This window comes from Cervus elaphus, chromosome 20, assembly GCF_910594005.1.
Source record: "Cervus elaphus chromosome 20, mCerEla1.1, whole genome shotgun sequence".
Lineage (NCBI taxonomy): Eukaryota > Metazoa > Chordata > Mammalia > Artiodactyla > Cervidae > Cervus > Cervus elaphus.
The window spans coordinates 88,716,328-88,728,534 of NC_057834.1; the positions used below are offsets into that span (position 1 = coordinate 88,716,328).

General features: G+C 35.3%; 1 protein-coding gene across 4 annotated transcripts in view; it reads left to right on the forward strand.

Annotated features, from left to right (window-relative positions):
• The window catches only part of ZZZ3 (zinc finger ZZ-type containing 3), a 118,158-nt gene that overhangs the window by 51,363 nt on the left and 54,588 nt on the right, over nucleotides 1-12,207 (forward strand). For 3 of the 4 annotated variants that reach the window (XM_043878029.1, XM_043878027.1, XM_043878028.1), the window contains one exon: nucleotides 1,635-3,190. The exons of the other annotated variant lie outside the window; for it this stretch is intronic. In XM_043878029.1, the coding sequence (XP_043733964.1) occupies nucleotides 1,686-3,190 (1,505 nt within the window). In that variant the 5' untranslated portion in view covers nucleotides 1,635-1,685. The remainder of the gene's footprint in view (nucleotides 1-1,634; nucleotides 3,191-12,207) is intronic. 4 annotated transcript variants of the gene reach the window in all.

The following is a 12,207-nucleotide window of genomic DNA, read 5'->3' on the forward strand; positions in this document are numbered from 1 at the left end:
ATTCAACCAACTTATGTATTTTACAGGATACTTCTTCGCTTTATCAGCAGGCAGGAACGAGAAGACAGTTGCTCTTTTTTTGTATGTGGTAGCATGTTGCTGTATCTGTAGTTCCTAATAACCTTTCCAACTGTTATACTTCTAAGTTGAGGCAAAGGAGAGATTGTATTTGATTTGTGGGGAGAGGGGCTGGAATGGCGTTTGGAGAGTTAAAGGAGAGTGAACCTGTGGGAAGGCCGGCAAAAGGGAGGAGGAAAAAGGTCCTGGGCAGCTGTGTTCTACATCCATTACTGGCTTCTTTTTCTGTCCATCCTGAACTCCATTCGAAGTTAGGCAGTGAAGTGACAAAGTTGGTTTTGAAGGCCATACAGAAGAGGTGCAGAAAAATGGAGACTTGGATTCTTAATAGCTCCTTTATTCTGCTTGTTGGGAGAACCTTGGAAAATAATCACTAAATCACTCAGTTTATTGAGATGGATAAAACAGGGCAATTTTCTATTTCCTGCTCGTTTGTATTATATCAATAGAAACAGCAGAACATCCACATGAACCTGCTCATATCCTCAGTGTGCATTAATACTGTGAGATACACATATACTCAGGAGTTCAAAGAGGGAAAAAATGGGTTATATGTGTGTTCTTGATTCTTCGATGTAGTGTATGTTTGGCAGGTGTGCTGCTTTCCTTTTTCTTCTATCGTCTGTAGAATACTTCCTTCCACTTGCTAATTTATAGTTCTACTTCTAGAGACTAGGGTATCTTGACTTTGCTCTGTATTGCTCTTAGCAAGTATTCAGTACAAGCTAGTGTTATGATTTCTATCCATCTGCTTAGTTACAGAAAATTCTGCTGCAATCCAAATTTTTTAGATACCATGTAGTTCGTTATCAAAAGATTTGACCTGAAACTCGTTTTAGTAAGAGTGAATTAGAAAGAGCAGAGCCTATCTTTTTACCTCCCAGAAATGTTTTGAGAAAACATGACAAGTGATTAGGATAGTTTATGTGATAGCTGGTATATAAATTTGAGATTCTTATTTTAATAACCAAGATGAAGTCCTGTCTTTGAGAGAGATCTTTCTGGGCCTTTTGCTCCTGAATATCTGAGAAACAGATACACAGCGAGAAAGGTTAAGAGCATGGAATCTAGAGCCCTGCCTGCAGTTTACTAGCTGCATGGTTTTTGACATATTACTTAAACTGTATGTGCTTCAGTCTCCTCATATATGAAGTAGGAGTGGTAATAAACACTTTCTCTTTCTTTCTTTGGCTCCACCAGGTTTTAGTTGCATGTGGGGTCTAGTTCCCTGACCAGGGATTGAACCTGGGCCCCCTGCTTTGGGAGTGCAGAGTCTTAGCCCCTGGACCACCAGGGAAGTCTCAATAAGTACTTATTCTAATTGCTGTTAGACTTACGTGAGTTAACGTATTTAAAGCATAGAGATCCCTGAAACATATTACATGCCTTATAATTGTTAGCTATTATTAACACTTTTGGAAATGTTAATAAAATAAATTATATCACATTATTTATTAATATTGGCTATACCTGGATTAAAAAGTTATAGTTTTATACTTTTGTTTTAGGATATTAACTATTACCTTTTTCTCATTATTTTGTTTACGTTTTTGAAGGTTTCCCAATGAGTGGATCATGATGACCGTATTGTAGGGACTTGCCATAGTATGGCTGCTTCCCGATCTACTCGTGTTACAAGATCAACAGTGGGGTTAAACGGCTTGGATGAATCTTTTTGTGGTAGAACTTTAAGGAATCGTAGCATTGCTCATCCTGAAGAAATCTCTTCTCACTCTCAAGTACGATCAAGATCACCAAAGAAGAGACCAGAGCCTGTGCAAATTCAGAAAGGAAATAATAATGGAAGAACTACTGATATAAAACAGCAGAGTACTCGAGAGTCATGGGTAAGCCCTAGGAAAAGAGGACTTCTTTCTTCAGAAAAAGATAACATAGAAAGGCAGGCTGTAGAAAATTGTGAGAGAAGGCAAACAGAACCTGTTTCACCAGTTTTAAAAAGAATTAAGCGTTGTCTTAGATCTGAAGCACCAAACAGTTCAGAAGAAGATTCACCTGTAAAATCAGACAAGGAGTCAGTAGAACAGAGGAGTACAGTAGTGGACAATGATGCAGAGTTTCAAGGGACTAAACGAGCTTGTCGATGTCTTATACTGGATGATTGTGAGAAAAGGGAAATTAAAAAGGTGAATGTAAGTGAGGAAGGGCCACTTGATTCTACAGTAGTTGAAGAAATCACAGGCTATTTGGCTGTCAATGGTGTTGATGACAGTGATTCAGCTGTTATAAACTGTGATGACTGTCAGCCTGATGGGAACACTAAACAAAATAGCACTGGTTCCTATGTGTTGCAGGAGAAATCAGTAGCTGAAAATGGGGATTCGGATACCCACGCTTCAGTGTTCCTTGATAGTAGGAAGGAAGACGGTTATATAAACCATAACGTGCCTTGCACAGATTCAGAAGTGCAGGTCAAGTTGGAGGACCACAAAGTAGTAACTGCCTGCCTGCCTGTGGAACATGTTAATCAGCTGACTACCGAGCCAGCTACAGGCCCCTTTTCTGAAATTCATTCATCTTTAAGGGATTCTGAGGAGGAAGTAGATGTGGTGGGAGATAGCAGTGCCTCAAAGGAGCAGTGTAATGAGAGCACCAATAATGCCCTGGACACAAGTCTTGAGAGTATGCCAGTCTCCGGAGAACCAGAACCATCTTCTGTTCTAGACTGTGTTTCGACTCAAATGATGTCTTTATCAGAACCTCAAGAACATCGGTATACTCTGAGAACTTCACCACGAAGGGCAGCCCCTACGAGAGGTAGTCCCACTAAAAACAGTTCTCCTTGCAGAGAAAATGGACAATTTGAGGAGAATAATCTCAATCCCAGTGAAACAAATGCAACTGTTAGTGATAATATAAGTGAGTCTCTCACAAATCCTGGTGAAGTTTCTCACAGTGAAAAAGGCGTATGTTGTGACTCTGAAAATTACGGGAGTGAAGGACTAAGTAAGCCATCCTCAGAGGCAAGACTCAATATTGGACATTTGCCATCTGCCAAAGAGAGTGCCAATCCGCACATTACGGAAGAGGAAGATGATGACCCTGATGTTTATTACTTTGAATCAGATCATGTGGCACTGAAACACAACAAAGAGTATGTGTAAATATGGTAACCATGAATTCTGCTTTGTTTATTATTCCCTAAGTTTCCAGTGTCTGTTCGTAAATGTCTGTAGCATTTTTATTATAGCTAAAATTAATGCTTTTAACTGAAATTTTGGGTTTCACACAATTATATTCCCAGCTCTTAAAAAATCTTCAAAAAAAAGAGAGACTAAAATCCAGCCTTATTAGTCTTCTTAATGGTGGTGTGATTTCCTAGTTTTGAGATTTCACACATCTCAGTTAGACATGTGGAAACATGGTTGATAGTGTTTTACTTTTTAATAAGTTTTTTATCATTTGAGTTAATTTATAAAATGGAAACCTCTTTAGTTATCCCAGTACACTTTGATTTATAGTTATAGAGCATTATGAATTATATATGCCTTCCATATAATGTAGAATAATGAATGAGTACATAGACATCATCCAAATAAGGCAAATCTGTCAGGCTACAAATCTACATTTATCTTAGTTACTTACAATTTCCAGTTAAAACTTTTGATTTAAAAAATGTGCTTTATGCATCATCATTGACTTTTGTGGTGTAGAGAAGTATTACTGTTAGTACTGTGACAGCTAATGGTATCTTGTAATTGGCTTATTAGCAAGAGTCAGTCTACTCTATAGTTTACATAAAGCGTTTGAGAAAGATTTTTCCTAATTCTAAATTATAGGGAGACTATCTTAAAATACTGTTTGTTCTCAACTTTGTCATAAAGGTACTTTTTAAAATGAAGAATTCACTGTCCAGATTTATCACAGTTTTGCTTAGATTTTCTATGCAGTATTCTGGGCAGTAACACAAAAGGAATTGGAGCTAACTTTGTCTAAATCAGGAAAGGAACAGTTAACAAAAGTGCTTATCATAAATATGATCAGCAGCAGTAAAAGACAGACTTAAATATGAGTTAATCAGTTTTACTTCTCCAGAATAGTCTTTTGAATTATTATCACAACCAGATTATCTAGACTGTGTAAAAGTACTTATTTGAGGAACCTTTTTAATATTTTTGTTCTGTCAGTTGTCAGAGTCTGCTATATATTGAATCAAAGGATCAAATCCTGCTTGTAGAATATAATAATCTTTTACCATGCCTTATAAATAGTTCAGATTTGTATTTGAGAACATGGTAGTCTTTTAGCATAGATCTCTTTTCTGAAAATTTCCTTATGTTTTCTTTATAAATAGCATTTTAATATTGTGTTTAATAGAACATTTTGTCTGAGCATTTTACTTATTTTGTGGAACTATTAGCATTTTCATGTACCTGAAATGTTTGAAGTCCATTGTGAGGTGAAAAAACAATTCATTAAGTGAAGTTTTTTTCAATTTGAGGTGAGTTGAGTTCTTGCCGTTAGTACACATGTATCAGTTTTCAAAAGTAGAGTTGTTTTTCTGCAGGCACTAGGAAACAGAGTATATGTCTTGTGGAAATACCAAGAGCTCAGGAAGTATGCATACTTTCAAAATGATACCTATTAATTCTATTTTTTGCTTTTTATTGTGTCTTTGCTAAAAAAGTTACTCTCATAAGGTTTAGCTGGTTATTAAGATGGAAAGTATTTTCCCTTTGAAACATTGTTACTTTTTTGGTACATGCTCTTCTAGTGATTCTGAAGAATGATGTTCCTATAAAAACAATTATCTAAAGATAGTGGCCATAATATTTGAAGAGTGAGGTGCATACTCTTAAACCTGTGAAAATGAGAGCAATACGGTTTCATGGGTTGCTTAAGATAGAGAGTCCTTTGGAATTTGGAGGATAGTTGCTCTATTAGGACAGTGTTTTCAAGTTAAATTAGTGCCTTGTTGGATGATTTTGGGCAAAAGAAATCATTCCTTCTAGCTTTTTTGCCTTTTCCCAGATCTTTTGAAAATAGCACCTCTTGACACTTTAGTTTTAACTCTTTTCCCCCAAAGGAAGCAAATCAGGAGAAGTGAGATGGAGAGGGAGCATCTTGATTAACATCTTGGTTAAAGATAATCTAAGGAAAATTGGGAGGTGATGCTTGATCATATCATATGTAATCTCTTTCATTAAAATCCCTATTCCTGTGCTTTTTATCTAGAATCAAGAGATGGTTAGATTAAATATTTTGGTTTTGACTCTTTTTACCCAAATTGTCATTGTTAAAATAGCATCACGATACCTGTCAAATACTTCGAGTTCTCAAGTAAATTTCTGGCGGTTGGAAAATGTTGTTAAAAGATACTTTGGGGAAAGAAAAAAAAGACACTGGGGATAGATGGATTACTGTCCTCCTGCACATGCAGACTCCACTGGTAGGGAGTGAGGACTTCCTGATAGCCATTTTCGAAAATATATTATGAATAGAAGACACGGAGTGTGATCTAGTTCTTTGTCTGGAGCCAGGAGGCCATAACTCTTATTTATTCAAGTTGCAGTTTTCTGAATTAATATTAATTAATTAACAAACTTTTAGCATTCATCCTATAATTTATCTTGTTTGCAAGGGTATCACATATAGGGTCATTAGTCACTTGTAAATGTTTGAAAAGGTATTGTATGTCTAAGTCCTAGACTTAGACCCTCTTCATGGCAATTGGGCCATAAATGCAGATGTTTTGGGTGCTTGCCCTGTTTCCTCCCTAGATGCCATCCCTCTTCTCCAGCACATAAGCCCATAGGTGCTTTTATATATTTATTTTTTCAAATGGAGAACTCCACTGTGAGCAAGAGACTAAAGAGTATTTCTTCTCTGGCATGATTCCAGCTGTGGATTATTTTACTAGAATATGCCTTAAAGATTAGGGGATAGAAGATCAAAAAGAAACGTACTTTATCTCAAGACACTCTCACTTCAAGGTTGATAGAGTCTAGTGGCAGATAATACCTAATGATCCTCTTTTTGGCCTAAATAACCAGACTGAGATCACGTGCTTACCTGTGGATTGCTCTTTTGGGTAATTGATCTTTTGCTGATGTTGAATCAGAAGCACTGAAACTGACATCTAAATTTCAAAATTCTGGTCCTATGGAGAGTAGATATGTAAGATTTTAGGTCCTGGCCTTTATTTTTTAAGCTTTTTATTTTATATTGGAGTATAGTGATTAACAGTGTTGTGATAGTTTCAAATGGTCCTGAGCTTTAATGTTTAGAGATTTCCTTCCAATTCACTGGAAAATAAATTTTCAAATGAAAATGTGATTTTGGTCAGTTGCTTCTCAATTCTCATTGTATCAATACAAGAATACTTAAGTAAAATTGTATTTGAAGGGCCTTGGTTAGCTTCATGTATGCTTTTATCAACAGATAGAGGTAAAGATCAGATTTAGGGTTTCTAGATTTTTTGAGGTCTTAGAAAAGATTTAGCTTACTGATAATATTGCTAATATTTATTTTTAAGTTTCTAGATAATTTTAAAGTGTAAGAGTAGAACAGTTTTTGCTCTTCTAAGTATTGCTCATGTAGTCTCCAGGTCAGAATCATTTTTAAATTATATTAATATTACAAGAATTACAGTTTCAAACTTGCTTCTCTAAAAACATTAATGTACTAAATAATTATGATATGTCCTACTGTTGCACAGTGCTTATAAAGAATCAATTGATATTTCATCAGTTTCAGAAGCTACACAGGAAAATTCTCATGAGTTCTTCTAGATTCACTACTTTCTTTGACATTACTTTTGTTGTTTGTCAAAGTAATTTCTCTTGAAGGGCCAGAAAACTCCCAAGAATAAGGATGGATTTTGCTTAGAAAGCACTAGAGTTGTCATCCTGCCCTGCATAAAATAATTTTACATTTGTACTGTGTTTCATATTTTGTAAAGTAATTCCATCTAGTTTCTCATTTGACAGCCACAACAACTTGGAAGTAGACAGCATAGGTGGCAGTATACAGTCTCTATTTCCTAACTCATAGTTAAAGTTTTTAGGTTATTTATTTAAAGTATGATGAATTCTAGGGAGAAATGAGGTTAGAACTTCAGTCTTTTAATTGACAGCCTGACCTACACTTGGTTTCCTCATCTAATAAAGATTTATCCCATGGACTTTGGGGGTTTCTAGGTTGAGAATACTCGTGAAACAGATCTGGGATACTCAGTTTTCAGAATTTGTTAGCCTAAATTTAAGCTCCATAATATATCATAATTATTTGGTTTTACTTATCAGAGAATCAGCTTTATAGGTAAGTAACCTGTTCATTGAATGAAATGCTTTCATGTTCGTTGTTTTGAAGAACATTTTGTTAGTGTGTCTGTGAAGGAAAGCTACCAGCTACTGGGGAAATAAAACAAGGGCTGCAACTTGATTTTACATAGAGGATTTGGATAATTTGCAAAAGTTAACTTGTGGCGGGTGGTTTAGAGTGCAATTAGGTGTAAGTCAAAAGTTACGAGGGAAAACTCGTGGGAAAAGGCTATGAACTATAAGAGCCAAAATGGGACAGTAGTGTGACACAAAGATTGATAGGAGAAGGGAGATAACTGTCCTCAGTATAAATTATTTCAGTCGTAAGTGGAGTAAGCCATTGACTAGCTAGATACTCAGTGAATTCTTTGTCTTTTCCTTTGAATACCAACATCTTTTATTTCAACTAATGTCAATGGTATCTAAAAGTAATTATCTGCCTATAATTCAAGTATATTTGTACTCAAATATTATTTAATCTGTTCTTTTTGATTTAGGGTCATCTTTGCTGACAGAGGTTATGTGGTAATACTTTTTCTGGCATCACTGCCAGAATAGGTCTGTTTTCACTTAGGTTAAATGATTTGGGCTTCTTTGCTTTTTAATGTTTTTATAACATGGTTTCTTTTCATTGTTCTTTTCTAATTTCTCTGGCTTCCTATGCTTTTCTTCTTTTTTAAATTTTTGTTGACTTTCATTAATCACTTGTGTTGCGATGGTACTTTCCTCTGGTAGCTCAGCTTTCCATTCATTTTGGCTGTTTTTAGCTTTCTTTAAACTTGGAAATAAGAATAACCAAGCTTATCAGAATTGTCTCATGATTGTTAACAGAGAGACTAAGCAGTTTCTTTTCGAATGAGTAAATAATCATTAGTTAATTTTTTAAAAAAATTGTGTATTTTCTTGTTTGCGTCTTCTGATTTGGAGGCTGTGTCCTATGTAGGTTACCAGGTATCTAAAATTTGAATAAATAATAGTTGTTTCTTTGTATATGACAGTAGTCAATAGTAATGAAACCCATCTAAAGTAATTATCATTTATTTGAGACTAATTGAATCTTAGCTTTTAGTTGCAAGAGCTTTATTTTTGTAATTTTTATAGTAGACTGAAGATGTTGTATTTTTACATATTAGTAGCCTATACCTTGTATACTGTATCTGTGATTTGTCATCAGGTATTATAACGTATAGTAATAAGTGGGAAGATCTGTTTTGTGACCTTTCTATTTCTCCTCCCCACTCCTCCCTCTTTCTTTTTTTAAAAAAATTAACTTATTTTTTAATAGAAGGATAATTGCTTTACAGAATTTTGTTGTTTTCTGTCAAACATCAATACCTCCTTCTTTCATCAGTGGAATGTATCTACCACATTTCCTTTTCATTATGACGGAAAGCTGCTTCTACTTGTCTCTTTAATTTCTGATTTTAATGAGAGGAAATTTGTCAGGTGGTTAGAGGAGATTGAATAATTTGTTCATGGTTCTCTCAGTAGACAGAATTCTCTATAGTGTGTCATGATTTTATTTTCATGTGTCTAGTAATATTGTATTGTTGTTGAGGGTCTGGATTTTGTTCTCTTTCTTTAAAAAGTATTGAAATTTGATCTGACAGGCAGGTAGTTTTCTTGATGATAAGACTGATCTTAATAGGCTTATATGCTTTTAGCTCTGTTAGGGGGAAGTTCAGGGTAACCCATGCTCAAGATCAAGTTTAGCCTCACTTCTATGTTATGGCCTTCCAGGTGTCTCATTTAAAAAAGGTCTTTCCTCTGGCTAGTTGAAACCCTAATTGACTCTAGCCTTGTGAAAACATTGGTAGTTACTCTTTGCTTGGTCCTATGGAATATCATATTTTATATGAGCAGCTTTATGTTCGGCCAAAGACTCTAGGTTTCTGTGTTGCATCTTTTTCTGTTTTGCTTCTTCTTTGGTACTCTGTCCCACAAATTCCAGCTGCCTTAGTTTGCCCAAACTGTATTTTCTTATCTTTTTGCTCATCAAGATCCCATCTTGTTCCATGATGCCTCACTCATGATGCCTCCATGTAGAAAGTGAGTGTGATCCTAGGGCTTTAAATTAGCCCCTTTGTTTGCCCTCTCTCACAGGTCGTGATTCTGCACTGCCTATTGCCCATTGTCTAATTATTTCTATGTTTTCTCCAGTTTTCTAGTTATGTATAGCAGAAGGGTATTCAGTGTTAGCTACTCTGTCCTGAAAGTCTCTGATTTAATTTTAATATGCATTAGGTCCTTCCCTAGTGGCTCAGATGGTAAAGAATCCGCATGCAGTGCAGAAGACCTGGGTTCGATCCCTGGGTTGAGAAGATCCCCTGGAGAAGGAAATGGCAACCTACTCCAGTATTCTTGCCAGGAGAATTCCATGGACAGAGGAGCCTGGAGGGCTACAGTCCATGGGTTTGCAAAGAGTCAGACACGACTGAACAGCTAAGCAGAGCACAGCACATGCATTAGGTATCTTTTCTTCTTACGACCTTCACCCCAAGCCTACAGTTTGACCATTTAGAAATTAAAAATTTATTTATGTGTTTATTTGGCAACATTGGATCTTAGTTGTGGCACACAGGATCTTCTGACACGTGGGCTTAGTTGCCCTGTGGCATGTGGGATCTTAGTTCTCTGACCAGGAATCAAACCCATGTCTCCTGCATTGTAAGGCTGATTCTTAACCACTGGACAAGTCCCTGAAAGTTATTTTTTGTTGATGCTCCTTTGACAGTGAGGGCTAGTTGTTAGCTATATGATTAATTAGTTTAAGGAACTTTTTCTAAGAAGCTTGTATGAGAGAAATTGGAGTAATAACAGTTTGAAGAAGGAAGGTAAAAGAAACTTGACAATGTTTTAGTTGTGTTGATGAGGTGTTGTTATGGTTGAAGCAGAAGTAAAGAAGTGGGCTTCTGGTTCAGATATAGCTCAGGAGAATGGGTAGAAGAGAAAGTGACATCCAAGAACACGCGAAACATTGTTTACTAGGTTTAGAATGGTAACTGTAAATAATTAAGGAATAATGTAATATATCTGGATTTTAGTTAACTATTTTTCTTAGACATTTCAGATTTTTTTGCTGGACCAAACTTTTTGTATTATATTTTCAGAAAACCAGGGCTTCCTCGGTGGCTCAGACATTTAAAGAATCTACCTGCAATTTGGAAGACTAGGGTTCGATCCCTGGGTTGGGAAGAACCCCTGGAGAAGGCAATGGGGCAACTTATTCCAGTATTCTTGCCTGAGAAATCCCATGGACAGAGGAGCCTGGAGGGCTACAGTCCATGGGGTCTCAAAGAGTTGGACATGACTGAGCAACTAATACTTACTTTCAGAAAACCAGGGTGCCTTTTTTATGACCATCAATTTAATCCAGTTTCTGTATATTTTTTTTTCTGAAATAAAATTAAATGTAGAATATTTTTCAGAAATTGGTTTTTCGTGGTATTGTAATTTTTATTGTTTAAGTTGAAAAACTGACTCAGCTCTTTTTTTCTTTGCTACTTTTCACTTGTCTCATGTTATCCTTCCTCTTAATTTTTAAGAGTATTTTGATCATATTTTAAAGAATAAGTCTCAGAATGTTTAAGAGCATAAATTATTTTGCTATGTTTAAACTTTCATTAGGGGGAAAGCGTCATCCTGGTAGCTTATTGGCAATGAGGGTAGGAAGTATGAGTGAAAAAAGATTGAAATCAGAACCTAAAGTATCTTCTTAATAAACTTCAAAACATAAATGAATGTGAAGAGTCAGTTAAAGTCAGCAAATATAATATTTTATGTCATAACTAGAGTTTTTTTGTAAAGCTTACCAGACAGGTGATATTTATATTTTTATTTTTTATTATTTTTTATTTTATATTATTTTTGACTGTGCTTCATAGCATGTGAGATCTGGAAACATGGCGTCTTAACCATGTGACTGGCAGGGAATTCCAAATGTTTGTGTTTTAAAAATGTTAAGTCATTTAAAATTAAAATCTCAGTATTTAAAGCTTTTTTTATTTGTAAATTATTTGGAGAGGTTAAACTCGATCTGAGGAGTGCTCCAATCCCCTTCCATTACCATTTTAAACTGGTAGTATGGAACTGGGTAAATGTCTTTAACTTCTATAGTAGTCAGTTTTCTCATCTGTAAAATTGACATGATTTGATTTCTGTAATTCTGTTGTTTCACATATGTCTGTCATATATGTGTATACATGTGTGTGTGTGTATATACATATATACATATATATATATATATACATATATGATTTTGAATTCTCTTTTTCTGCCTTTCCCCTTACTTTTGGCCCTGCTCAGGCTTTAGTTGTTTACTTTTCTTCTTCTTTTGCATGCTGTCTCTGAGCATTCTCATTGCTGTGAAATTACCATCTATATATTGATAGATTTTCAAATTTGTATCTCCAGTCAGATTATTCTTGAACTTTGGACCATTTATAAGATACCATTTGCATTTTTCACAATAACTCAGTGGAACATGTCTGAAGTTGAATTTAACCATTGCTTCCTCCACACATACTCAATGTTCAACACCATCTTTTTACTTAGTTGGTAGGGTCTTTCATTTAGTATGGAAAATGTACTCACATTTTTCTTCAATTATTCTTCACCATAGTTTTCTCTCCCACCAGTGTGGAGTCAGCTTTATTTGTTTGTTATTAATGGTCACTTTCTTTCTTTTTTTCTTTTTTTTGAAATTTTCTCAGTTTAAATTTCTTTTTTTTTTTTTTTCATTTATTTTTATTAGTTGGAGGCTAATCACTCTACAACATTGTAGTGGGTCTTGTCATACATTGACATGAATCAGCCATGGATTTACATGTATTCCCCATCCCTATCCCCC